This window comes from Hemicordylus capensis, chromosome 10 (genome assembly GCF_027244095.1).
Source record: "Hemicordylus capensis ecotype Gifberg chromosome 10, rHemCap1.1.pri, whole genome shotgun sequence".
Taxonomy (NCBI): Eukaryota; Metazoa; Chordata; class Lepidosauria; order Squamata; family Cordylidae; genus Hemicordylus; species Hemicordylus capensis.
Window position 1 is genome coordinate 10,774,880 of NC_069666.1, and position 26,790 is coordinate 10,801,669.

The 26,790-nt window shown below is 43.2% G+C and overlaps 2 protein-coding genes across 4 annotated transcripts in view; one reads left to right on the forward strand and one right to left on the reverse strand.

Moving 5' to 3' along the window:
* SH3GL3 (SH3 domain containing GRB2 like 3, endophilin A3) overlaps positions 1-26,790 on the reverse strand; it is a 196,410-nt gene that overhangs the window by 134,351 nt on the left and 35,269 nt on the right. The window lies entirely within an intron of this gene.
* The window catches only part of BNC1 (basonuclin 1), a 107,909-nt gene that overhangs the window by 58,092 nt on the left and 23,027 nt on the right, over positions 1-26,790 (forward strand). Inside the window, exon 1 of one of the 3 annotated variants that reach the window (XM_053271891.1) lies at positions 8,728-8,970. The exons of the other annotated variants lie outside the window; for them this stretch is intronic. Coding sequence (XP_053127866.1) covers positions 8,962-8,970 — 9 coding nt within the window. The 5' untranslated portion in view covers positions 8,728-8,961. Of the gene's footprint in view, positions 1-8,727; positions 8,971-26,790 lie in introns of those variants that run through there. 3 annotated transcript variants of the gene reach the window in all.

Here is a 26,790-nt window from a genome sequence, read left to right on the forward strand (position 1 = left end):
ACCAGCAAGGGACCCTGAGAGCGTAACTCCAGACTCGGACCCTGAAGAAGGGCCTAGCAGCCACGTCCGCCAGCACCAAAAAGCCTGGGCAGAACTGTAACAATGGTGGAAGAGTGTGTACGTTGTAGCTAGGCCAGAGCTATCACAAAAAGGGTCGACTTGTGAGTAAGGAACTCCTCAGAGTTCAAGGGAGGGACCATGCACAGCCCTCTGGGCTAATGAAGGCACTCACAGCAGGCTATGTAAGGTTTGCCCTGCCATTCACACACTGCTGAAACAGCACCTTTGTTACAGCTGCTGCTTCTGGTCCCAGAACTCTCACTGTGTTCTGTGACTCCCTGAACATACAGTTGCCTTTGAGGACTGTCTTACCTGCAGCCACTTTGACCTGGCTCCTGTTCCTAGCACCTTGCTTCAGTTCCCACCAGTGCTCCTAAGAACCCCGGCTTCATACCCTGTGCTGTGACAATGGTGCTGAAACAGTTGGGAGCAATAGTGAACGGGTGCAAAGTGTGATAAAATGAAAGGGAAAGGTGTCAGGCAACCTTTTCCCATGCCTCAAGCCTTCTTTCATGCTGAAATGTTTGCTGGGCAAGTGCAGCCAGAATTTCCCTTGCTATCACTCTGAAAATGTATGCAAGGAAGCATTCAGAAAATTACCAAAGATTATTTGTAATGTGTGAAAATTCACAAGAAACGAAGTCTGAGATACAGGTTTAGAAGAGAGAGAGCCTTCCTGAAGAGAGAATGAGTGAAACCTCTTTGCTTTCCCTACAGTACAAGGAATTGATGCCCAATTAAATTCTGTTATGGCAGACACACGAGGGAACAGGCATGGAGCAGAGGGAGTGAATTGAGAGAAATGTTTCTTATATACAAAACTAGAACTAAGGGTCATCCTTCGAAACTGACTGCCAGGAAATCTAGGACCATCCAAAGGAAGTACTTTTTCACACCGTTCATAATTAATCTGGAATTCTCTATCACAGGATGTGGTGTTGGCCACTAGCTTGGATGGCTTTAAAAGGGGCTTAGGCAAATTCCTGGAGGACAGGTCTATCCTGCAAGATGCCTCTAAATATCAGTTGCAAGGGAGCAACAGCAGGAGAGGGGGCATGCCCTCACCACTTGCCTGTGGGCTTCTCAAGGCATTTGGTGAACCACTATGGGAAACAGGATGCTGGACTTGATAGGCCTTGGGCCTGATCCAGCAGGGCTGTTCTTATAGTCTTACATTGTTAAAAATAAATTTACTCTCTACTCTATTAATCTCCTGGAGAGAATCTATGTGGTCGCTAAGAGTTGACACCGGCTTGATAATCAATCAATCTATTAATCTATGATACTAATTGCTGTGGGCTTAAAAAAGACTCTTGAGGATGATTCTAGCAAAAAGCACTAGTCAAGTTGATATGGGAAGATACCCTCATTTTCAGTGCATACCCTAAGCATTTCCTGGCAGAATTTAGACATAAATCATAAATGGCTAGTAATAGTAACATAAAGGAACCAAAGACTTCCATGAGCAGTTGCATGGGAGATCCAGTTCCAGGGAATACTCGACGGGGGGAGCAGAGCAGCCATTTCTAAATATCTAATAGTTTCATGAAGTTGATACATTTTCCTTTGTTTCATATTCTACTCTCCTGTGTACAAGGCTGGCCCTGAGGATTTTGGTGCCCACGGCAAAGTTGACTTTGCCGCCACTTCAGCTGAGAAGCACAGAGCCCTGGCTTTATACTGAGTTGCACAGGCTGTTCATTCATCGGGTTGAATGGCCAGCCCATGCAGATGACCAGTGAATGGCTAGTCTGTGCTAGTTTGGGGATAGAGTGGGAGAGGGAAAAGAGTTGAGGAACTCAGATCCTGCTCAATGCCCACCCGTCCTCTATTGCCACCACCTGCCTTCCCTCAACAGCGCAGGCCCTGTAATATTCAGGGCCAACCAAACTCTCTGGCTGCATTCACATGTAACACAGAACCGCGGGTCCAGTGGACCCATGATTCTGCTCCCCCTGCACTCTCTGCATTCGGATTAAATTGAGACTGCAGAGAGGAGGGGGAACTGGCTGTGTGGGCTTCCTTCTTGCTTGAAGGGCAGCCCACACAGCCAATCATGCATGGAGAGAGGGAGGAGTTTATTCCCTCAACTCTGGTTGTAGTGATTGCAGCCTCCAGTGCTGCATTCGCACATAACGTTCCTGGAAGAGAACCCTGGTTTTGAGCAGCGAAACTCACTACAAACCAAGGGTTCAAGCTGGAGTCTCCAGAGAGAAACCTCAGATTGCTGAAGGAACGGGGCGAGAGTTGCACCTATTAGGATGTAATTGTAGAGAAACTCCAGTTCCCCTTCAACTCCGGCTCCCCATTATGTTCAAATGCAGCCTTTTTCTAGCCAAGAGGCAGCTTTTAATGTGAGGAGCTTCCCTCTGCAACCAACCAGGCCTGACTGCAGTCAAGCCACCTATGGGTGCGCCATGTACTTCCTGTTTTGGGGCTGGGCACTTGAGAAACCAGGATGGAGGCTCCCATCTGAGCAGTTGCAGCAGTAACAGAGTGGAGTGAGGCAGGAAGAGGCAGAGGAGAGAAACAAGTCAGAGACCAGCAAGAAGGCAGGCCCTGACGACTCAGCTTCTGCCCAGCAAACTGTGGCAACCCCAAGAATTGGTGCCCTAGGTGACTGGCATTCCCTGTGTGCACAATTTGCAGCAAGTATTTCAGAGAGGGACCACTCCATACCAGACCCAGCTTTTGTTGGAGATGCAGGGAATACTCAAAGGACCCTTTTTTCTTGAAGACATCTTGGGTGGCTGTGGTGGTGGTGGTGGTGGTGGTGTGTGTGTGTGTGTGATGAATACATCTTACAGCCAGCAAGTCAGGGAGCTTGCTGAACCTTGAAATCTACCACTGTAAACCTTGTAATCTGCCATGACATGAGCTGGTTGCTTGGCTCATGGAGCTGAGCAAATTCAAATTACTATAATGACCGCACAGCTCAATATCTAGCCTGCAGGGGACTTCCTCAACTCCTGGGCACAGGAAAAAGAGATTCTAGCACAATGTTGCCAGATTATCAGCTTGGAAGCATCATCTCCAGAACCCCGAAAAGTTTCAATTTGGGGTCAGAGGGAAAAATTCTAATCTTCAGCTCTACCTACAACCTCTCATACTTTCTCAAGCAGAAGCAACTCCACAGACATACCAGCCATCCATCACTGACTACCCTTGCAATCTGAGCAAAGAGGCACCTCTGAAAGTGGTGTTCTTATGTTCAGCAGGAGGAGACCAACTGTCCTTATGCAACCACAGCACAGCATCCCTCCCAGTGGTGGCTGCTGCTGTCTCCCTTGTGATTCTTCTTAGATTGTGAGCCCTTCTGGGACAAGGAGCCATCTTTATATATTTGTTTATTATTAGTATTTTAGAATTATGAATTATTATTTCATTATTAGTAGTAGTAGTAGTAAACCACTTTGAGAACTGTTGTTGAAAGGAGGTATAGAAACATTCATAGTAGTATAGTTTAAGTGTCAGGACCTACGTGGAGTTTAGCCTTGAGTGGAGGAGGAAGAGCAAGTTCTATGGAAGACTACTCTTCCTGATAAGAAACCTCACAGGACATAGGAACATAGGAAGCTGCCATAGACTGAGTCAGACCATTGGTCCATCTAGCTCATTATTGTCTACTCCAGAACTGCACAACATAAGGCTGGGGGCCGGATCCAGCCGTGGGGACTTTTTTGCTGGCCCAAAGTATTGTGGTGCTTGAGGTGAGGTGCAAAATGCCGGCTTGCCCTATGGACCTGGTGGGGGCCAGCCCCCTTTCAAAATTAACCTTTGCAAGTGTTGAAAGTCCATGGGGGACAGGGAAGAGGAAAGGTTAGTAGGAGTTCCTCTTCCCTCCGCATGCTGTGGGTAACAAATACTTGCTTTCATTAGTATTTTTAATAATTTATTTTTAAAATTAGAATCATTAAAATTTAATGTAATCATTAATTTAATCTAATCATTAAAATTAAAAAATCTGGGCCAGTCACTTCTCTCTCAGCCTAACCTACTTCACAGGGTTGTTGTGAGGAGAAACCTAAGTATGTAGCACACTGCTCTAGGCTCCTTGGAGGAAGAGCGGGATATAAAATGTAATAATAATAATATATGCAAAAATATTATGGGACTTCCGACTACAAACAGACAAACACCTGCCACACAGTACACCAGATATTACTGTAGTCGAGAAGAAAGAAAAGCAAGTTAAAATAATCGACATAGCAATACCAGGGGATAGAAGAAAAAGAAATAGAAAAAAATAACAACATACAAAGATCTACAAATTGAAATTGAAAGGCTATGGCAGAAAAAGACCAAAATAATCCCAGTGGTAATTGGCGCCCTGGGTGCAGTTCCAAAAGACCTTGAAGAGCACCTCAACACCATAGGGGCCACAGAAATCACCATCAACCAATTACTGGGAACAGCCTATATTCTGCGACAATATCTATAACAACAGCAACAATATTGGCAATAAAATTCAGCCATCCCAGGTCCTTGGGAAGGACTCGCTGTCTGGATAAAACAAACCAGTCAATAACACCTGTCTGACTGTGTAAACAATAATAATAATAATAATAATAATTAATAATAATTAATGTGCTGAAAATTTATCTCAGCTCCTGCCTACCAAGTCATGGTTGGTTCTGACCCACCAGAGTATTTGACTTGTGCACCCCTAGTCTACACTGACCGGCAGTGCCTCTCCAAGGTCTCCAGCTGGAGTCTCTTCCATCCCTGCCTGGAGATACTGCCAAGGAGTGAACCTAGGACCTTCTCTTCGACTGAGCTATGGCCCCATCCCCTAAGGGGAATATCTTACAGTGTTCACATCGGATTGTCACCTATCCAAATGCGAACCAAGGTGGACCCTGCTAAGCAAAGGACCCTGCTATTGCTTGCCACCACAAGACCAGTTTTCCTTCCTGTGGGCCTGGAATAGCCAAAGCTCACTCCTCCTATAGCAGGCCTGCTCAACCTAGGCCCTCCTGCAGATGTTGGCCTGCAACTCCCATAATCCCTGGCTATTGGACACTATGGCTGGGGATTATGCAAGTTGTAGGCCAAAAACAGCTCTGGGGCCAAAGTTGAGCAGGCCTGTCCTATAGACACCATATCACAGATACCTGGGGACACCAAGAATTCAGCCCTGGCCAGCAGGTCCTGTCCCACTCCCAGAATGCACTCTGTTACCCTGCAGATCCCAGGAGCAGCGGCAATGCAGGGCCAAAGCAGAACAGCACAGCAGCAGCACCATGTGCTTCTCCTCCAGGTGCAGTGCCTGCCTGGAAGCCCAAGGCTTATCTTCCAGTCGGTTTACTAATGAGAAGGGGGTATCTGACTGAGACACTTGTCTTGCATCAGGACCATTCTGAAGCTCCAGGAAGAGGTGGAATTTCTGGCCTCATTGTTTTTAAAAAATATGTCTATAGCACTTGTCAACAACAACAACAACAACAGTTATCAAAGCAGTTTGAACCTTATGGGCTATGGAAATATGAAATATATAATTTTGCAGCACATTTGCTAAGTACTGCAAAATATATACTTTTTTGCAGTACTTGGCACATTTCTGTAGCAAATAACAACTAAAAGTGCTGAATTGTTATAGATATAGATATGTAACAGCAAGGACAAAGTATCTGCTTTAACAGAAGATGTTTGGATTTTTTCTTTTCCAACTATTTCCCTTCATTTTCTGCTTTTGGAATTACAATTATCTTTTATTGACCAGCATTGCCCTTAGGTGCTCATATAAAATTCTCGTTGAATACAGTAGGTGTTCTCCATCGGTATCTTTGGGCAAAATTTGGCCCCAAGATAAAATGCCAAGTGAGTATAGATAAGGAAAAAGTTGGGGCAGAAAGAAGTTGAGAATAGCTGGCCATCTTTTCTTCTTGCTGCATCCCTGGTGTGTTTAGGTTCATCTTCTGCTATTTGCTTCTTTGCACTCTCAAAGTTGGATTGGAAAGGATGATACAAATACAACAAATATTTATAAACTGCTTTCAAACAAAAGTTCCCAAAGTGGTTTACATAGATATGAATACATAAATAAAATGGCTCCCACTCCCCAAAGGGGTCACAATCTTAAAAAGAAACACGAGATAGACACCAGCAACAGCCACTGGAGGGATGCTGTGCTGGGGATGGATAGGGCCAGTTGCTCTTCCCCTGTTAAATAAAGAGGATCGCCACTTTTAAAGGGTGCCTCTTTGCTCAGCTGGCAAGTGAATGGGCCTGGTGTCCACATGTAAACTGACAGTGTACAGACCGCTCTAACTGACTTTCAGTGTGAATTGTGGTTTGGTTTGGTTTTTTTACATTCGTAGGTTCTCACGATCCTAAACAGGGTCAGGGGAACACTAAGCCAGGGTAAGAAGAGAACGAAGGATGCTCCTGATCAGCAATCATGAGTCTGCAAAGGTCAAGGTAGGAGGAGGGTCAGCAACCAGGTGTGCCCTTGACAAAATGCTGGGGACAGAATGTGTGTTGGCAGTGCCTGTCCTACCCAGCTCCCGCCTCCCATACAATCACTCTCCCCACCTCCTACCTTGATTTTTGCAAACACATGACTGCACACCTCTCATACCCTGGCTAGGCACTCCTCCAGCCCTGTTTAGGATCATGAGAACCAACCTATTGTTAGTTTTTTGTTAGCCAAAAGAGCTCTCCCCGCATGGGCAAATAGCAGCTGTGGGGTAGGGGGCCGTCAGTGATGGGTGATTAACCCCCTGATATCTCTGTCCCGATTGTTCTCCAAACTGATTAGCTATGCACAAATTTAAGCACGTCAAAACATGCAGTAATGTGGTACAAAAGCAATCGCCTATGAGTGACTGGCAGCCTCGGCAGGTTGGCTAGCCAACCCTACCGGGGTGAGGGTTAAAACTGCATCTTGTTTCTGGGGACCCTGATATTTGAGGTGGGAGGCAATTTCACGGTTTTTGTCTCATAGGAGTAAGTGGGAATCACTAAGACTTTATCTGCATAGCTTCACCCCTTCATCTGCCCTTCACCCCTTCAAGAGAAGTGGCACATTTGCTCAGTGAAATGCTCATCACCATGAACTGTAATCTCTTCTAGGGATGTGCACGGGTTCAACCAGTGACACATGCGCACCAGGCACTTCCAGTCCAACATGCACTGGGGCGGCAAGGAGGTATGCTGCTGCCCCGTGGGACCATTTTTAAACACAGCGATGGCGGGGGAATCACAGTGGGGGGAGTCAGAGCACCCTCCCTGCTCCTTAAAGGTAACCCCTCCCCCACCATCGAACCAGCTGAACCTCCGGACCTTCGAACCTGTTCAGAGGTCTGTAAAAGGGCCTCCGAACCGATTCGTGCACATCCCTATTTTCCTCTAGAGCAAGTCAAGAAGAGGGAAGTGAAACTCTCTGCATTGTGCACAGAAACTGTGTGACATTCTTAACATTTAAATGTGAGCTTCCAAGTTTAACTGATACAGATCCAGCTGTCTGAACAGATGTTGGCTTACATACTTGGAAATATGCATATGATACATAAACAAAATATTTGTTTTCTCTGGTTTGTACCAGTTAGTACATTAAGACAAAGTATCTAAGAAATTGTGAGAAGAGCTGGTCTTACAGTAGCAAGCATGAATTGCCCCATTTGCTAAGCAGAGTCTGCCCTGGTTTGCATTTGGATGGGCAACTGCTTGTGCACGCTGGCTGCTGTAAGATATTCCCCTTATGGGATAGGGCTATAGCTCAGTGGTGGGGCATCTGCTTGCATGCAAAGGGCCCCATATTCAATCCCTGACATCCCCAGGTATAGTAAGGCTGGGCGGGGGGAAACGTCTCTGAAATCTTGGAGACCCACTGTCAGTCTGTGCAGATAAAACTAAGCTGGATGGACCAAGGGTCTGACTCAATATAAGGCAGCCTGCTATGTCGCTAAGAGATGAGAATGTTTTATGTTTTTAAAATCTGCTTTCTTTCATTAAGTAATGCATGGATTCTCAAGCTTGGGTCCCCAGATGTTGTTGGGCTACAACTCCCATCACCCCCCAGCCATGATGGCCTTGGCCGTTGTGGCTAGGGGAAGATGGGAGTTGTAGTCCAACAGCATCTGGGGACCCAGGCTTGAGAACCCATGTAGTAATGGATTTGCTGAACTTTTCATCAGTTTGAAAAACAAAAACATGCTGCTAACATAAATTCAGCACTTTTCAACCTCGTGACAGATAGGAGGGCTTAAGGAACAACTTTGTATGTGTGCTCAGAAAATAAGTGGGGGGTGTGTGTCAGAGAGGGAGAGAGAGAGAACTAACTTGAGCATTAGAAAAAACCCTCCAGACTTTATTTGCAGATAGTTGCTCACATTCCTGGGATGGACAAAAAAGAGAGAGAGTATAATATAGGCCTTAGGTTAGCTGCATTGATTTAATGCCTTCGTTAGGCTGCGGAGCAGAGGTACAGGCTCCTCATGCTGCATTAGGAGAGCCTTGGGTCCCCGTGGCTTCTTTTGATCAAGCCTCTGTGAAGGATGAGTGTCATGCCCTCTTCCAGCAAGCTGTGAGTGGTCTGCCCTGTGACTGGAGGGGCATGCCGAGACACTCCCCTCTGAAGCTCTGAGGTGGGAGCATCCTGGAGAGGTGAGAGAGAGAGAGGCAGGCAGGCAGGCAGGCAGTCACTCACAACTTAGTCCTGTAGGTTCTGGAGGAGCACACCAAGGAGGAGGGATCTGATTTCACTCCCGGGTGCTCAGTGTGAGTGCACATCAGGCTTGGAGGTGTTCTGCTTCAGACGAGGGTAAAGACTGAGGCGTGTGATGATCCTGCCTTCCCTACTTGTACAGACAGGAATGTTTCCTGGTTCTTCTTTGTACAACTCACGGCGGAGGGGATGGGAAACTGTTTTATAGCTCTTGGAACACATGAACCATAAGAATGTCGGAGGTAAGGAAAGTTCTTTGTAGTTGTGTGCGTGAATTTGTACTGGATTCTTCCCCCTTGCGGGCTTTTGCTCTATAGAGATATAATGCTTTTTTGTTTTAATTGTTTTATTGTCCTGGGCTAGCAAAGAATAGGATTTCAGAGTGGATATGTGTTCACAGTTTCTTATTTAGCTGCTACAATGTATTACAGAATTATTTGACTGGTTAATAGACTGATCCTGACTGTGTTTGCTCAGAAACAATCTCACTGGTTTCAGTAGGTTTGCTTCCAAGTAAGTGTGCTTGAGGACTGCAAGCTTGCTTACAAAATCTTGGCCTTGCAGACAAAATGCACCCTAAACAAGACATTGCCCTATTTTGCCGATAACTTTTGGGGCATCATTATGATAAAGCCAGATTGGGCCTCTAATAATTCTTTTTCTCTGTTGAAGCAGCAGCATCTGTAAATCATAACGACTTGACAGTGTTTAATCGTACAGGTCCTGGATGTACATTAATAGCTATAAAATTCATGATTTGTGACTTCAGTGTGTTCGGAGTGCTCTCAGCAAGTACATTATTGTTTTTGTGGCATATAAAATGCACACTCTAATGTTGCTAAGAAAGTTTGTTGGGAAGGAGCTCTGGAAAGGTGTGTGTCCTCTGTATTGTGCCCATTAGGGTGATCATAATGTGTCCTGCAGAGTAGCCCAAACATCTTGTCTGGGAGTTGTAGTTTTGTTGTGTGCTTTTAGCTTTTGAGAGGCTTTTAGCTTTTGAGAGGAGAGCTGGTCTTGTGGTAGCAAGCATGACTTGTCCCCTTAGCTAAAGCAGGGTCCGCCCTGGTTGCATATGAATGGGAGACTTGATGTGTGAGCACTGTAAGAGATTTCCCTTAGGGGAAGAGCAGAAGGTTCCAAGTTCCCTCCCTGGCATCTCTAAGATAGAACTGAAAGGGACTCCTGCTTGCAACCTTGGAGAAGCCGCTGCCAGTCTGTGTCGACAATACTGAGCTAGATGGACTGATGGTCTGACTCAGTCTATGGCAGCTTCCTATGTTCCTAATAAAAGAAAGTTGGCTAAACAACAGTATCTTACACTACACAACAGTGTAAGCAAACACTCATTTTTCATGTCTTTGGAGCTTTCTGTCATTTCATCCCATAAAAATGCGATACCAAATTGTCAGTTGAATTATGCACTATTTTGTTGGCAGGGCTAAAGAATAATTTCTTTTTACTTTTCTGCCCAGTTAACAGATCAAACACTTCTTCTTTCTCTGCCCCTCCCTGTCCCCCTTCTTCAGTTTTTAACACCACACAGTTGTGCTTTTCTTTTTTAAATTAGGAATTGACAGGTTGCTAGCCTGTTGAAAAAGTCTTGTAAGAAACATCTGTGGCAACTTTTCTTTTTTATAAATGTTCAGCATACACAGAGGAGGGAAAACCCGTGTGTGTGTGTGTGTGTTTTAACACAAGTCTGTTCCACATCAAATGACCTGAGATGTTTGGAAGTTGTTGTTTTCTAATTATGGGCAAAGACACAAATTTTTAAAAAAACTTAATAGCATTTAAATTGGGCATCAAAGGCTGAAATGTGGAAACAAATAGTAATTTTGAAAGAGGGGGGAGGGTTTTTAAACTACTGTTTTTGGAAAGTGTACATTCTGGGAAGTTGGGGCTGGTTTTTGGATAAAGCTTGCTGCTGAAGTCTTTTCGAAATCCATGATATTATTCTGATCCTGCAACTCCATGGCTGCTTGAACCTTGGGAAGTGATTGTTTGTCTTATCTGCTGGTGAGCTAACTCTGTGCTGTGTTGCAAAAGCTTGGGGCGTTTGTGCTCCTTTTGAATGTTCCGGGAGCCTGCAACTGAAGTCAGCTTCATTAGTTTCACTGATGGCACATCAGTGCACGGCTGGTGTTGCCGCTGCCTTCCAGCTAGTCCCAAAGCATGACTGGGGCTGCCTTGGTTTGGATAAGCTTGTAAGGATTTGTCAGCCAGATGTGACAAGATTGTCAAGAGGCAAGTAAAGGAGGAGATCTGATATTAATCAGTGCATAGCTCGGAGCCAAACTTTCTCAAATGCAGTGTAGTAACATGTTCTTCTCATTTACTGCGCCTCTTTTGTGGCTAGGGAGCTGCCACTGTGCGCCTTTGACGGTTAAAGGGAATGCCAGCTAATCGTCTTTAATTGTCAAGACAAAAATTGTGGGTGGGGTGGGGAAAATGAGTGTACTTGCTAGCCATTAACTGGCTTTTAAAATTTATAGAGCAGGCTACTGCTGTTGTGTTGACAGAGACGCCCCAAGAGAGCGAAAGTTCTGAAATCTCAGTTAGGTTTGGAAAAAAAAAAAGACGGGGGAATCATGAGTCTGTCATAATCTTGGGGTCTCAGTGCAGATAATCAGGCAGTACATTAAGTCTTCGGTCATGTGAATTTTTGTTTTAGGGTGGGTGGGCGATATGGACTTGTCCCCCTGTTCTGCTCTTCAGAAGCAGCAGCAATCCATTTAATTAGCTTATGAAGACCGTGGCCTGTAATAGTGTCATTGCATCTGTAGCATCTTCCATGGCAGCCTATTTTAACCCCAAGTCTGGTTTGTTAGGATATCGGTAGCTTCATTTCTCTAAGTGGGAATTCAGCTGGGATTCTCATTTAGAGTTCATTGCGGTGATATATTTCTTAGCCGACGCTGTATTTTAGGATTAAGTGAGCTAATAGGTAAAACATCTGTAATCTTTTGCATATCCCCAAGTGCCCATTATAAAACTCCAGGAAACGGTTAAGAAGCACTTCTGCTGGTGATGTTCCATTGCATTCAGTGGGAACTGAAATCAGTGGATAGGTGTATCCATAGTGCAAGGATGGGTCTATCAGTGACTGTGAGCCATGATAGCTGAATGGAGCTTCCATGCTCAGAGTTAGTATATCCCTGAATACCGGGTGTTGGGGACAAACCACAGGGGAAAGGCCATAGGAGACAGAATGGCGGGCCAAATGAACTTTAGACTGATCAAACAACGCAATCCTTGTGATCCTAGGGCAAGAGTTCTCAAACCTGAGTCCTCAATTGTTATTGTACTACAACTTCCATCATCCCCAGCCACAGTGGCCAAAGGCAATGATGGAATTCAAGGTTGGGAATGCCTGTCATAGGATGTAGGTTGATACAGGTCTGGTTATAATAATCACAGGATAGATGACTGCCTGGGAACCTTGTTGTTGTTGTTGTTGTTGTTGTTGTTGTTGTTATGCTTTTTGACAAAAACAAGTTCTCAAAGCAGTAGCAAAAGGAATAAGAAGTTGGTGTGCTGTCTCAAAGAAACACATCGTTTAAAAAGGAATGCAAGGGAGACATCAGTAACAACCGCTGGGAGGGCTGGTGGGCTGGGCTGAATGGGGACAGTTGTTCTCGCCTTGCTGTGTATAAAAGAGCCATCCCTTTAAAAAGTGCCTCTTTGCCCAGTTAGCAGTGGTGAGGTCCATGATGAAAGAGAGGCAGGATGTATATTGTTGTTGTTATGGTTGTTGTAGTAAATATAATAATTAATTAGTAAATAGCCTTACAGGACTTTCTCACTGTAACTGAACACTGAATGACCAATACCAGCTACTACGTCCCTATTTCAGTTCATGATGCTTTTATTGCAATTATTATTTAAGGCAGGGTCCCCAGCCTTGGGCCATTTTGGCTGAGGATGATGGGAGTTGTAGTCCAACAACATCTGGGAGCCCAAGGCAAGGAACCCCTGATTTGTAAGCGTTATCTTAAATTTATTCATTCATTAACCTGAACCATGAAATATGCACATGCATTCAAGCATTTTTTAATAATATCCCTGAATAGTTTTTTAAATAAATGGATGGATGTATTCATTAACATGAAGCGTGAACTGTACACATGCATTGCAGGCCTTTCTTCCAAATTCTAGCCTCCATCTTCAGGCTTTGACTAGGCACGTCCAGGAACTGCTTTGACAGATTACCAGCTTTGCCTCCTTTTGTTCAGTGGTCTCAGTGCATGCATTCTCCAAGCTGCTTTCCACTGAGTAGACCCACTGACCTTAGTGGGGCTACTGCAGAGCAAGTGGTTTTAGAAAATCTAAATTTAGAATGCTTAAAAATAGATTGGATTGATCAATGGTCTGACTCAGGACAAGGCTGCTTCATTTGTTGAATGTCTATACAACTGGTATATCTCTAGTAATGAACAATTTGATTAGTCCTGTCCTTAATGGCTCATGTGCTTAGGCTTGTTCACAAGTCCGCTGGCAGGGTAGGAGAAGGAGGAGAGCCAGGTGTGCTCCCCATTTTCAGCCATGTGCTTGCAGCACACGAGATTCACAAGCACCCTCAGCAGTCCAACCCAGGCTGGGGGCTTTTCCTACCCTACCGGCTGCTGTGTGAACACACTTTTTGTTTTAGTCATGCATGATCGTGAAGTTTCATCATGAAATTGTTGTTTAAAGTGGTAATGCTCTTATATTTAGCAGGAGGAGAGCAACTGTCCCTATCTAAACCCAGCACAGCATCCCAGTGGCTGTTGTTGGTGTCTACCCAAGGTTTATTTTTAGATTTTGAGTCCTTTGGGGACAGGGAATTGCTTTATTTACAGTATTTATTGTTTACTTTTCTGTATAACCTGCTTTGAGAACTTTTGCTGGAAAATGGTATATAAGTATTCATAGCAGGAGTCATGGTCGTAGTAAGCTTGATTATTTCAACTAGAAATAAAATAAAATAAATAAGATAAATAAGATTTTAAAAAATTATTTCAACTAGGGGTTCCCAACCTTGTGTCCTCTGACACTGTATACATTGCAGTTCATGGGCAGCATCCAGATGAATGCTGGCCTTGTGCTCATACATGTGCAGCAAAGTTCCCTGATCTGCCCTGCCTGTCCTCTGCTGTCCAGATGCATGTCCCTTCCTTCCACCCAGCCCTCCGGGAAATATTTTTGTAGGGCTTTGGAGAAAGGAGGGGATGCAGTGCTGGGCGGGGGGAATGTTGTGCGGGAAAAACATTCTGATTCAAGGCCAACGTTACTCCAGCTGGTGCCCCATGTTTTGAAGTGCGACAAGTGTTGTCATTCACATGTGAAGGGGGCATTCTTAGGCAAAAGCTGTGTATGTCTGAAAACTCAGAGAGATATCGGTGAATGCAGGGGCATAACTATAACAGGGCAAGGGGAGGCAGATGTCTGGGGGCCCACTGCCATGGGGGGGCCCCCAGAGACATGACTGACTCCCCCAGCCACGCACCCGCCCAGGCTTCCTTCAGTTGTATTAATCCGCCGAAACTGATATGAATGTTAAGACCTGGAGCTACCAGAACAGCATGTCTTTCTCTAGTGCCATTAAATGACTTGCATCGTCCACAATTTACAAAACCTTAAAAAAAAAAAAATTAGGATGATGTTCTATTGTTGTTCGTGTGCGCACACACACACACACAAATTTTACTATGCTTTTTGTTACCACTATTCAGCCTCATTTCAGATTTCTTTACTTCATGAGCTGAGCTTCAGTGAGGCAGGGGCCCATTTTAAAATCTTGTCTCTGGGCCCACTCCAACCTTGCTACGCCCCTGGGTGAATGTCTACACAAAATCCCTCAATGTAAATGTCTCTATTTTGTTGTGTGTGTCCAAAAAGTGGAAGAATAGTTATCTGTAGCTGAGCATTAATAAAATTAATCTGGACAACAATTACGCACGTATGCATGTGTGTGAGTGTAATATATTAATATGCAGCCTTGCAACAACTTCCCTCAGACATTCAGGACCTAATATTCAGTGGCACTTCAGTCTTCACTTACATCTCAGAGTGTTTTCCCATGTCGGGCTTAAATTGTCTTTGAACCTCACTCATGCTATTTAATAATATTAGTAATTAACATCTGATCAAAAGTGGGGAGAGGACATTTGTAATGAAAGGGAGCATTCTAGCCAATGTAGCTTTCCCTACCCCCATCTGCAATACAAGCCTATTAGTAATGCAATGTTATTAAGAAAATTATTTGACTAAGAAAATGCCCTTGGTGGTTTCAGTTGATTGGGCTTCCAAATGAGTGGGTTTAGGATGGAGGCCTGGCACCTGATCTGAAGCTTTTGTGCATGCATCTCATTCCTTTGCTGTAAGAATCGGGGCTGAATTCAGTCTGTGGCAATGCCAGAAATTGCTCAGAGCATTTAAGAAGGTCAGAGGTCATCTGAGAAAACTTGCAGTTTGTAGGCCCTGCAACTTTTGTGGTTATGGGGACCTTGCTGCAGACCCCAAGATCCTGGAACTCACGTTGGTCATAATGCCTCCTTCGATATATTTATGCTGAGATCTTAGGCATGTAGAATTATGGAGCATTGATTTACCTGGGGTTCCCAACCTTGGGTCCCCAGATGTTACTGGACTATAACTCCCATCACCCACAGCCACAATGGCTGTGGATGATAGGCCTTGTAATCCAACAACATCTGGGAACCCAAGGTTGGAAACCCCTGGATTTTACTACTGGACCTGCTTTGTTTTTCATTTGAGTTCACTAGCATCAAGATTAAATTTCTCTTTATGCCCATGTTCCCATAGTGATGCTGTGGGCGGGGTTTAGGTTGGAGAAGACCCTGGGAGTCATTTTGTTACCAGAGCTTTTCTTTCAAGACCTTTTAAAAATTACTTGTAACTAGATTGATATTAGCATGCTTAAACCGTAAACCTGTTCAGCCTTGTGCATTCACCAGCAGCTGCCACTCCATGATTCTCTTTGCTATGGAATTATTAGCAGTCTATTAAAAAGCCAAGTCCCTTCTAACTGAGCAAAGGGACACCTCTCAAAGTGGTGACTCTTCTCATATTTGGCAAGGGTGTGTGTGTGTCAACTGGCCCTATCCAACCCAAAAAGACCAAGTTGAAAAGCTTTCTCTCTTCTCAAAGGAGTTGCTCCTCAGTAAGGAATCCTAACTGTATTCTTGGAAACCAACAGGGCATTTCATCATTACAGCTAATTAAAATCTGTCTTGCTCATCATCAAGGGAATATTTTGTTTTGTTTTTAAAATCATATAATTGCCTATAGTGGTACAAAATTGCGAAAAAATATTGCTCAAGTCTTTAACGCTGTAGATAATATCTTATGTATATATCCCGTGCGGTTGAGTTTAGAATGTATAGAGTTGCAGAAACCACAATTGTGATTCACCACAGATTAGGGTTTTCTCTTTCTATATTTTGTTTAAAAGAGGAAAAATGCAATAAAACATTTAAATTGAGATAGTGCTGCAAAGTTTTAACATGGATGTGAAACAAATCTTAGAAGTCTAACAGAACCATTCACTGAGTACAAGACATGGGCGCTTTGTGCATGAGTGCACACAGGCTTTATGTGCACACTCATGGAACTGACATACATACATAATATTTATTCAGTCCTTGACCAGCAGTATTACAAATACAGACATACAAACATAAACTGGAACTGAAATTTCTTCATATTGGCTCGGGGCCAAGGTGTCTGTCAGATCTGTCCTTTGTATGCATCTGCCCATACAAACCTCTCAGGGCCCTCTGTCTCCGGATCTGCTCATGGGCCCGTCACTAACAAAGATCCAATTGTGGGGACTAGAGCAGGGCCTTTTTGGTTGCGGCCCCTCAACTTTGGAACACCCGTCCAAAATAGCTCTGCCATGCTTCCTCCCTCAGAGTCTTTAAGAAAAAGCTAAAGACCCATCTCTTTCAAGAGGCATTTTGATATTTTATCTGAATTTAAAAGTTTGAACTTGTAATTTAAAATTTGGTTTTAATTGAATCTTGGTTTTAGTTAATTTATATTAATGTTATTCCTTTTTTATTGGAAGGTGAAGAAGAGTGCAACCAAGATTATCAGGGGCCTTGCCTTCCTTGCAAGGCAAGGCTACAACACCTGGGACTCTTTTATTTAGAAAAAAGATGACTGGGGGAGACATGATAGAGGTCTATAAAATTATGCCTGGTATGGCAAGAGTATAGAAAGACATTTTTCTCAGAACACTAGAACCAAGGGTCATCCCATGAAACTGATTGCCAAGACATTTAGGACCAACAAAAGGAAGTACTTTTTCACACGATGCATAATTAACCTATGGAATTATCTGCCTCAAGCTGTGGTGACAGCCACCAGCATTAAGAAGGGCTTAGGTAAATGCATGGAGGACGAATCTATCAATGGCTACTAGTCTGAAGGCTATAGGCCACCTCTGGCCTAAGAGGCAAGATGCCTCTCAATACCAGCTGTAGGGGAGCAACAGCAAGACAGAGGGCATGCACATTCCTCTTGCCTGTGGGCTTACCAGAGGCATCTGGTAGGCCACGGTGTGGAACAGGATGCTGGACTAGATAGACCTTGGACCTAATCAAGCAGGGCTGTTCTTATGTTCTTATATTGTATCTGTTTTTACTGATTTTTGAGCCACTCTGAGCATTAGTATATTGGAGGGTGGGATATAAATATTTTAAATAAAGAAAAATAATAAAGAAAAGAGAATTTCAGAGACGCCTACTCGGGATGTGCATGAATTATGATTCGACACACAATTTGGAACACATCCCCTGCACCTTTAAAATGGAGGAGAAGAGGTGCATAACTGCTCATAACTGCTCCTCTGCTGCTCACCCCCACTTTCTAAAATCAGCAGTCTCAGCTGTCTTCATGTGCCAGCAGCACTCTCCCCCAGCTGCCCCCGCGCAATGCCAGTGCACACATGCCCTCCGTGCATGCACATGAAGATAGCTGAAGGTCACAAAACATGCACATCCCTAACTGCTAAAAAGAGAAAGTGAAAATCAATAAGAAATTTAAAGTACCCCTCAACAGGTTTTCTTTGTATTTTATTTTATTTTATTTTATTCAGTTTCTATACCGCCCTTCCAAAAATGGCTCAAGGTGGTTTACACAGAGAAATAATAAATAAGATGGATCCCTGTCCCAAAAGGGCTCACAATCTAAAAAGAAACATCAGATAGACACCAGCAACAATCACTGGAGAAACTGTGCTGGAGGTGGATATGGCCAGTTATTCTCCCCCTGCTAAATAAAGAGAATCACCACATTAAAAGGTGCCTCTTTGCCCAGTTAGCATTTCAATGTAGGTAAAAATGTGCATGCATTCTGTGACATACATAGGACTGCCCCTTCCCCTGAAGTTCAGTAAATGCAAATGTCTTTGTTAAAAAACATGCATGGAGATTTGGATCCAAACTTGTTCCTCCTACATTGTCTAAACATATTTGATGTTGTAATGTAGCTAGATAGTTAAAAGTACATTTCACAGTATATTATGTGTCCAGTGTGGGAAAGTTCCCATTGTTAATATGATTTCATCTCCTAATTAACTTAAATATAATAACAAACATTAAAACTTTATGTTTCTATGTCACTCTAATTTATAGCATTGCAATGTTTGTTTTATTAAGATATTTAAACCTTGTATTTTGATTTTTTAAAAATCAGTTGAAACAACATAATACAACCACACAAATTTTAAGACTATATTAGCAATAACTGGAAGCTGGTAAAGACTTAGAAGCAGCATGGGAATAATAAAAACTCATAAAAGGGGGACAGAGGTGGGGAAGAAAACTATTATACCAATTCAAATGTGCAGCAAAGCAAATATGTTTTAACCAGGCAACAAAAGATCATCAACAACATGGGCCAAATGCATTTTGAGAGATACAGAGTTCCATAATTTGGGGCCACAGATGAGAAGACCCTGATGCAGTTCCCCCACCCCAGACTTCCCAAGTTAGTGGAATATGGCAAAATTGATATATAATATATATTTGCAAGCATACATTTTAGGATGGCCAATGTACTATACAGGATATCAATATACCCTCTGACATTTCACAGATAAAAGTTAGGGACACACCCGTAATAACGCTGTTCTTATACTGGGGGTCACAACCCCACCCCCACTACAGAAGTATCTCTCTTGTCTGCTGCGCGCCCTACAGACTGGTAGCCAGTGCAGCTCTTTCAGAATGGGTGTGATGTGCTCCCACCGGGCAGCTCCGGATAAAACCCTAGCTGCTGCATGTTGCATCTTGATGTTCATGCACAAGCATTTTGCATGCATGTGCTTTGGAGACATGAGTACATAGGAAGCTGCCTTACACTGAGTCAAACTGTTGGACCTTTTTGCTCAGAATTGTCTACATTGACTAGCAGCGGCTCTCCAAGTTTGCAGGCAGGAGTCTCTCCCAACCCTACTGGGAGATACTGCCAGGGATTGAATCTGAGACCTTCTGCATACAAAGCAGGTGCTTTTCCACTGAGTTATGGCCCCATCCTCTAAGTGGGAATATCATCCAGTGCTCACATAAGTGGCGAGAGGTACCTTTAAAAGTCAGCACCTGAGAGACGTGAGGAGCAGGAGCACCCACCCGGCGGCATCCCATGCGGCAAAGGTTCCACCAACAGCACTCACCTGGCCGCCATGCATGCCATGTGCGTGGCCAGCATGCCATGCCATGCATGCCATGTGCGTGGCCAGCAACACTATGCTGATCACTCAAATGGCCACTGCACAGATGGAGGCCAAGTGAGTGCTGTAGGTGGGGCCTCCTCCTCATGGGATGCCGGGTGGGGTGTCACTGCTCCGTCTTCCAGGTGCTGGTGGTATCCCCGGTAGCGACTTTTAAAGATACCTCTCTCCGCCCCCTGCACTGCCCTTTCACCCATCCAAATGCAAAACAGGGCAGACCCTAAAGCTGGCTGTTATGCAGTTCAACTACTCAGGATTTTATATATGTTTGTTCTCTTACTTCTTTTAACCGCATTACAACTTTATGCCCTCTGTGCCTTTTATTCATTTTTAAATCTTTTGCCATTCCCCAGGCGTTTAGCCCTTCATGCATTTGGTGTATTGTTTACCATTTCTTTGTAATGCATTCTTACCTCTTTTTATGATGCTCCTAATTTTATTTCTACTCCTGATTTTTTCTTTTATAGTTTTTTAGTATATGCTTGTGTTGTATGCACCCACAGGCTTTTAATATAATTATAGTTTTAGTTTGAATTTTATGTCTACTTTTGGTCACTTGTAGCCTTAAGATAGGTTTGTATCTTGTACTTAGTCATTTACCTACAGGCTTTTAGTATCTGTTCTTCTACATAATCACCTTTTTACTTTATGCTGGTCTAAGACTGTAATAAAGATTGATTGATTCATTGATTGGGCAGACCCTGCTTGGCAAAGGGAACAGTTCATGCTCACTACCAAAAGACCAACTCTCCTCCCAAATGTTCTGGGAGGCAGCTCCAAGAATGGAAAGCAGCAAGGGAGAAAGGGCCGAGATGCCTGAGGTAGCAGGAAAGGAAGATGGGTTTACCACAACCTGTTATTGTATGCAGTACAGACAACAGGTGCAGTGTAGTAGTGAAGAACTTGTCTATGAGCTCAACGCAGGAACACGGGCAACTGCCTTAGGTCAGACCATTGGTCAAATTAGCTCAAGATTGTCTTCACTGACTGGCAACAGCTTTCCCAAGGTTTCAGCCAGGAGCATTTCCCAGCACTCCCTGGAGTTGCCAGGGACTTTTGTGCACAGCAGGTTTTACCACAAGTTTAAGGGGAGGCTTTACTGTGAACTCGAAGTTGTCTCAAAAACCCACCCCAAATAGTGGATTTCTTTTACCCCAGATATAAATTGGGTTACACTCCCAACGCGCGGTGAAAACCCCAAATTGTGTGTGAACGGTTCCCCGATAGCTCGCAGGGACTTCAGGGTAATTTTCTAGCCGATATGTGAATGCACCCCCTCCATTCTGGAGGAGATACAAATTAAAGGGCTTTAAAAGCCCCGTGTGAAAAGCTTCCAGGGATTTAACCTGGAACCTTCTGTAGGAAAAGCAAATGCTCTACCACTGAGCTGCAGCCCCATTCCTCTTCAAACTTTCAGACAATTGAAGCTGGTGGAATTTGCAACTGGATGAACAGTTCTGCATAACTCAGGAAGCCTGCAATGTCCTCCCACAAAGATAAAATAACTGTATTGATTTGGTATGTCCCCTGTCGTTATACTAAAATTCCATTGCACGTCATCAAACAGCAGGAGCTTTCCCAGGCAGCAGGCTTTACTGCAAGTTCGGAGTTGCCCCCCCCCCCCAAATGGTGCAAAAAGTGGGTTTTTGTACCCTGGATATAAATCAGGCTCTAATCAGACTCTAATGCGTGATGAAAAACCCGAATTCTGTGTGAAGTGCTCCCTGATAGCTCACGGGGACCTTGGGGTAAATTTGGCCAATATGTGAATGTACACCTCCATTCTGGTGGAGATGTGAACTACCGAGTGTGAAAAACTTCCAGGGAAAAGCACAAATGTTCAGAGAAACAAGCTGCTGATTAAACATGCTTATTTTATTTTGCACCACTGTTTTTGGCATTTTGCAGGCCATTTGCAGGTTAACTCCATTTTACATCCAAATCTGATTTTTTTAAAAGAAAGTCTTCTTAAGCTATCAGACTCAGTTCAGTATGGATCTGGCAATGTAGAGATTAAAGAGAAGGGGGCATTTTGTCATAGCGTTTCTTTATTGGTATATGTTTCTTTTAAAACGTTTAGGCCACTTTCTGGCAAAATAACATAGTTTAAAATCAGATGTTTTTAAAATATAACAATAAAAAGAATACACTGTTGAATTTTTCTACAGTTCAATGCATTTTATCTTTATACTGTATGCAGCATGTATTTTCTGTCATTTACAACATTTGGGCCTTTTGAGTTCAGAAAGAAGGTGTTTAGGGAGCACGTGATAGAGGTGTATAAAATTATGTATGATGAGGATAAAGTGGATAGGGAGAGGTGTTTCTCCCTCTCTCATCATATTAGAACCTGGGGTGATCTGCTGAAGCTAAATGCTGGGAGATTCAGAATAAACAAAAGGAAATATTTATTTACACAATTGGGTAATTCACACAATCAGAAATTGTGTTCTACTCAGGTTTGAGAGCTGTGTGTGCTCCCAATTTTCACTTTTGTGGAAGCAAGGTAGGATGAAAGCCTGGGTAGCTTTTCCCCCTACCTTGCTTCCATACAACCGAAAACTGGGAGCACACACAACTCCCAGACCCAGGCAGAACACAGTTTTTGGTAGTGTAAATGACCCTATAGTGCAGTAAAACTATGGAATTCGCTGCCACCGGATGTGGTGATGGCCACCAATCTAGATGGTTTTAAAAGGGGATTCGACAGAAATAATGGAGGACAAGGCTATCGGTGTTGACTAGCCTTCGTAGTTATATAGTTCCATCAGGATCAGAGTGACATCCCCATGAACACCAGGTGCTAGGGAACACCAACGGAAGGGGTAGGTTTCTCTCTCTTCCATGCTTGTGGGCACCTGGTTGGCCACTGTGTGAGGCAGGATGCTAGACTGGATGGGACTTTGGCCTGACCCAGCAGGGCTTTTCTTATGTTCTGATGTCCTCTTTTTACAAGCTGGGTCCATAACTCTTCAGCTAGTCTATACTAGCCTAAAGTATCTTTTAAAAGCCCATGTGGCAAAGTGCCACAGAGTATTTATCTAAGATGTGCCTAGATCTTAGACTTCAGGTTCTAAAACTGTTCTCCACTGGTTTGGTGGTTGCTCTCTTTTATTTAGCAGGGGGGTAGCTACTGTAACTATTCATAACATCCCTCTACTGGCTATTTCTGGTGGCTCCCCTATTTTTCTCTTTTATATGGTGGGCCCCTTTGGGGATGGGGAACCATGTTTTCTTATTCATTTCTTACTTTTTATAATTTATTCTATGTAAATTCCTTTGAGAGCCTTTTTATGGAAAAGTGGTATATACAATTATTTATTTAGAATATTTCTAACTCACCCATCCAGTGTGCTACTGCTCAGGGCAGCGCATAAAATTAGAAAAATGCACTATATAAAACAATAGAAAATTAATGAAGTAATAGAAGTTAAGACATCCAGTTAAAATCCAGTTAGAGATATAAGTTTTGGGTGGTATAAAAAAATATATAATTATAATAATAACTAATAATTAAACCACATGTAAACGTTACAATTAAAAAGGTAAAAGCTAAAAACTCACCAGATATGAGTAGTGAATAAAAGTTTATTTTATTTTATTTTATTTATTTATTTATTTATCAGATTTGTACACCGCCCCAAACTTTCGTCTCTGGGCGGTTAACAATAACACAAAAAAAATTTAAAACATATACAAGTTGTTAAAACCTTTCTTTAAAAATGGGTTGTTTGTTGTGTTTTGAAAACCGTGAGGGAGGGAGCATGGTGAAGCACTTCTGGAGGACATTGTTTATTATTATTATTATTATTATTATTATTATTATTATTATTATTATTTATTGTAGCATAACGCATACAATAGTATAACCAGATTAAAAACCATAATTCATAGAATGCAAAAATTAATCCAGGTTGAATCTTGGTCTTATGTGGTCTTCACCAACTGTAGTAATAGGTAGGTATCTAATGGGGAAAAGTCTTTTGTGAACTGGACAGAGAGTGGGAGAAGAGAAAGTGAATTTTGGATTTAAAAAGTCATCAAATTTTTGGGTAGTCTGATGAAATATTTTTAGTGTCTGATGGTAGCAGAAAACTGGATTCCTGAGTTGGGAGGAAAAATCTCTTTGTTTACAGCCCGGATGGTACCAACCTCAGCAGTGCGAAAGCACAAGTTGTAAATCTCTCTTTCTCTCTCTCTCTCCATCATGTACACAGAAGAGAGAATTTGGCATTTAGTTGTTCTAATGACCTAAATTGCACTTGGTGAAGAATTTCTACCTTAATCCAGAAACTGATGGATCCTGATAATGGTCTGTATTCCATTTCCCATCCCACAAATCTGTTAGCTGTCATGTTGATCAGGTTTGACTTTGGGGGAGATCTGCCACTTTTACTGCCTTTTGGATGTGAACGACAAAGCTGTCTGTGTTTAAATTAAGTTGACCAGAACCCTTCTACATGGGCAAACTTTGCTGTAGTTTTATTCGCTCCTGAATACTTATTTCCTACATTTATGGTTTCCTAAATTTATGTGTTTGCTTGATTAGGCTGCCTTTTAGCCAAAGCTTCCCAGGCAGTTAAGAAAAAAATAAAAATCAAATATTATGATCAAATGGCAGCCAAAGCAACACTGAAAATAACAATACACATGAGAAAAAGTAAAAATAAATGTGTCAGTCTTTAAGGTGCTACAAGCAAGAATGACTCCAAGGGTTTGCAAGTTCTCCATCCCAGATATTTCTCTTTCCCCCTTTTGCTCCCCATCCACCAGCCCGGAACTTTACTGCAAAGTTTCAGACAGTACAGTCATAGTATATTATGGGCCTATTGCTTGAATTAATTACTTTTAAAGGCCTCTGTTGTTTAAATAAGCCTCATTCACTCACTGCCCTACCCAGAACAAGCAGCAGAAGCCAGGCCAGCCAGGTAGGGAGGAGACTCCTCCAGCCTCCCAGGAGCAAGGCCAGCCCTTCCACTTCCTTCCTGGCCAGGAACTGGGCTTCTGGATGAGACCCTTTGTGCAGCGGGGTGGAGGGTCATCTCCCCTGCAGATTTCAGCCTGCTTGGTACTGACCTCTCTCCCCATCCATTCTTTCCTGCCATCTGGATTCATTTCTGATTAAATTTGAAAATGTGAAGCAAGCTTCATTAAAAAGGTAAATAAACTAACAACATTAATTACCTGACCTCTGTAAGTATTTAATATATAGTAAAATTCTCACTCCCCTAATTATGCTCTTTGCCACCCCTTTGCTCCCCAAAACTAGTTATTCTAGAGTCACCCTTGGCTACAAGTCTCTGTCAGCAGAAATAAATTATCTGTTTAAAAGAACAGAAATGCCACCATCTGATGCTGAAAAGATAATAGAGTTGGCAACAGCCAACCATCCCTAGGGAGAGTGTTTTACCATTTGGGGCACCAACATGGAAGAGGTCCAATCCAGTGTTCCCTCTAACAGGGATTCCCAGATGTTGTTGACTACAACTCCCAGAATCCCTAGCTGCCATGGCTTTTGCTTGGGGATCATGGGAGTTGGGAAATGACTTGACTAGCAAGTCAGAGGTTGCCGGTTCGAATCGATGCTGGTATGTTTCCCAGACTATGCTTCCCAACTATGGGAAATAACTATATTGGGCAACAGCAATATAAGAAGATGCTGAAAGACATCATCTCATACTGCACAGGAGAAAGCAATAGTAAATCCCTCCTGTATTCTACCAAAGAAAAACCTCAGGGCTCTGTGGGCGCCAGGAGTCAACATCGACTCAACGGCACACTTTTCCTTTACCTTCAGTCAACAAGAATCCCTGTTAGAGGGAACACTGGTCCCATCTCCACTTCTGGGTGCCACTTGCCTCACTTCTGCAGGTGGTAGCATCCAGGGCAGGGCTTCTGATACATATCTTAAATGATTAAGTGCTGAACTATGAGCCAGAAAGCCTCAGGTTCAAATCTTGGCTTTGACAGGGACCTGCAGGATGGCCTTGAGCAAGTCGTTAGTACTTGGCCTTCCATTTCTAGTGGGAGGTCATAGTACCCCCTTATATTACAGGCCTGTAGGGATGAGGTTGTAGCTCAGTAGTAGAGCATCTCCTGTGCATGCAGAAAGTGCTAGGTGGATTTCCTAGAATCTCCAAGGTGTTTTCCAGACTACATGATTTGCAACGCTTGAAGGCCGAGTAACAAGAAAAGACTGAGGAACAAGAGAGTTCATTGCTGACGCATGCTAGATAATTGGGAAAGCCAAAGAATACCAAAAAGAAGTCAATATGCACTTTATTGACTACAGAAAAGCCTTTGATTGCATTGACCATGTGATTAGAGCCAGCGTGGTATAGTGGTTAGAGTGCTGGACTAGGACCGGGGAGACCTGAGCAAATCCCCATTCAGCCATGATACTTGCTGGGTGACTCTGGGTCAGTCACTTCTCTCTCAGCCTAACCTACTTCACAGGGTTGTTGTGAGGAGAAACCTAAGTATGTAGTACACCACTCTGGGCTCCTTGGAGGAAGAGCAGGATATAAATGTAATAAATAAATAAGTAAGTAAGTAAGTAAGTAAGTAAGTAAGTTGTGGAATATCCTTAGGAAAAATAGGCATCCCAGAACATCTCATTGTTCTCATGAGAAACCTATACACAGGACAGAAAGACACAGTCCAGATGGAACATGGTAAAACAGGCTGGTTCCAGATTGGCAAAGGAGTAAGACAAGGCTGTATACTTTCTCCTTATTTATTCAATTTATATGCTGAACATATACTGAGAGAATCTGGATTGGAAGAAGATGAGCATGGTTTTAAAGTTGGAGGAAGAAACATCAATAACCTGCACTACGCTGATGACGCCACTCTGATAGCTGAGACTGCAGATGATCTGCAAGCTCTAGTAATGAAGGTCAGGGAGCACAGTGAAAAAATGGGACTACAATTAAATGTAAAGAAGACTAAACTAATGACAACAGGTACAACAACCAGCCTCAGAATTGATAATGAAGACACTGAAGTGGTGGATAGCTTCTGCCTTTTAAGATTGACCGTCAACAGTCAAGGATCCAGCAGTCAAGAAATACGCCGCAGACTAGCATTAGGTAGAGTTGCAATGAAGGCCTTGGAAAGGATATTTAGATGCTGTGACGTGCTACAAAGATTAGAATCGTTCAGACAATGGTTTTCCCCATGATACTCTATGGATGCAAAAGGAAAACAAACAAATGAATCATAGAACAAATCAATCCAGAATTTTCACTCGAGGCACAAATGACCAGGCTCAAACTATCATACTTTATTTTGGACACATTATGTGAAGACCCATTTCCCTTGAGAA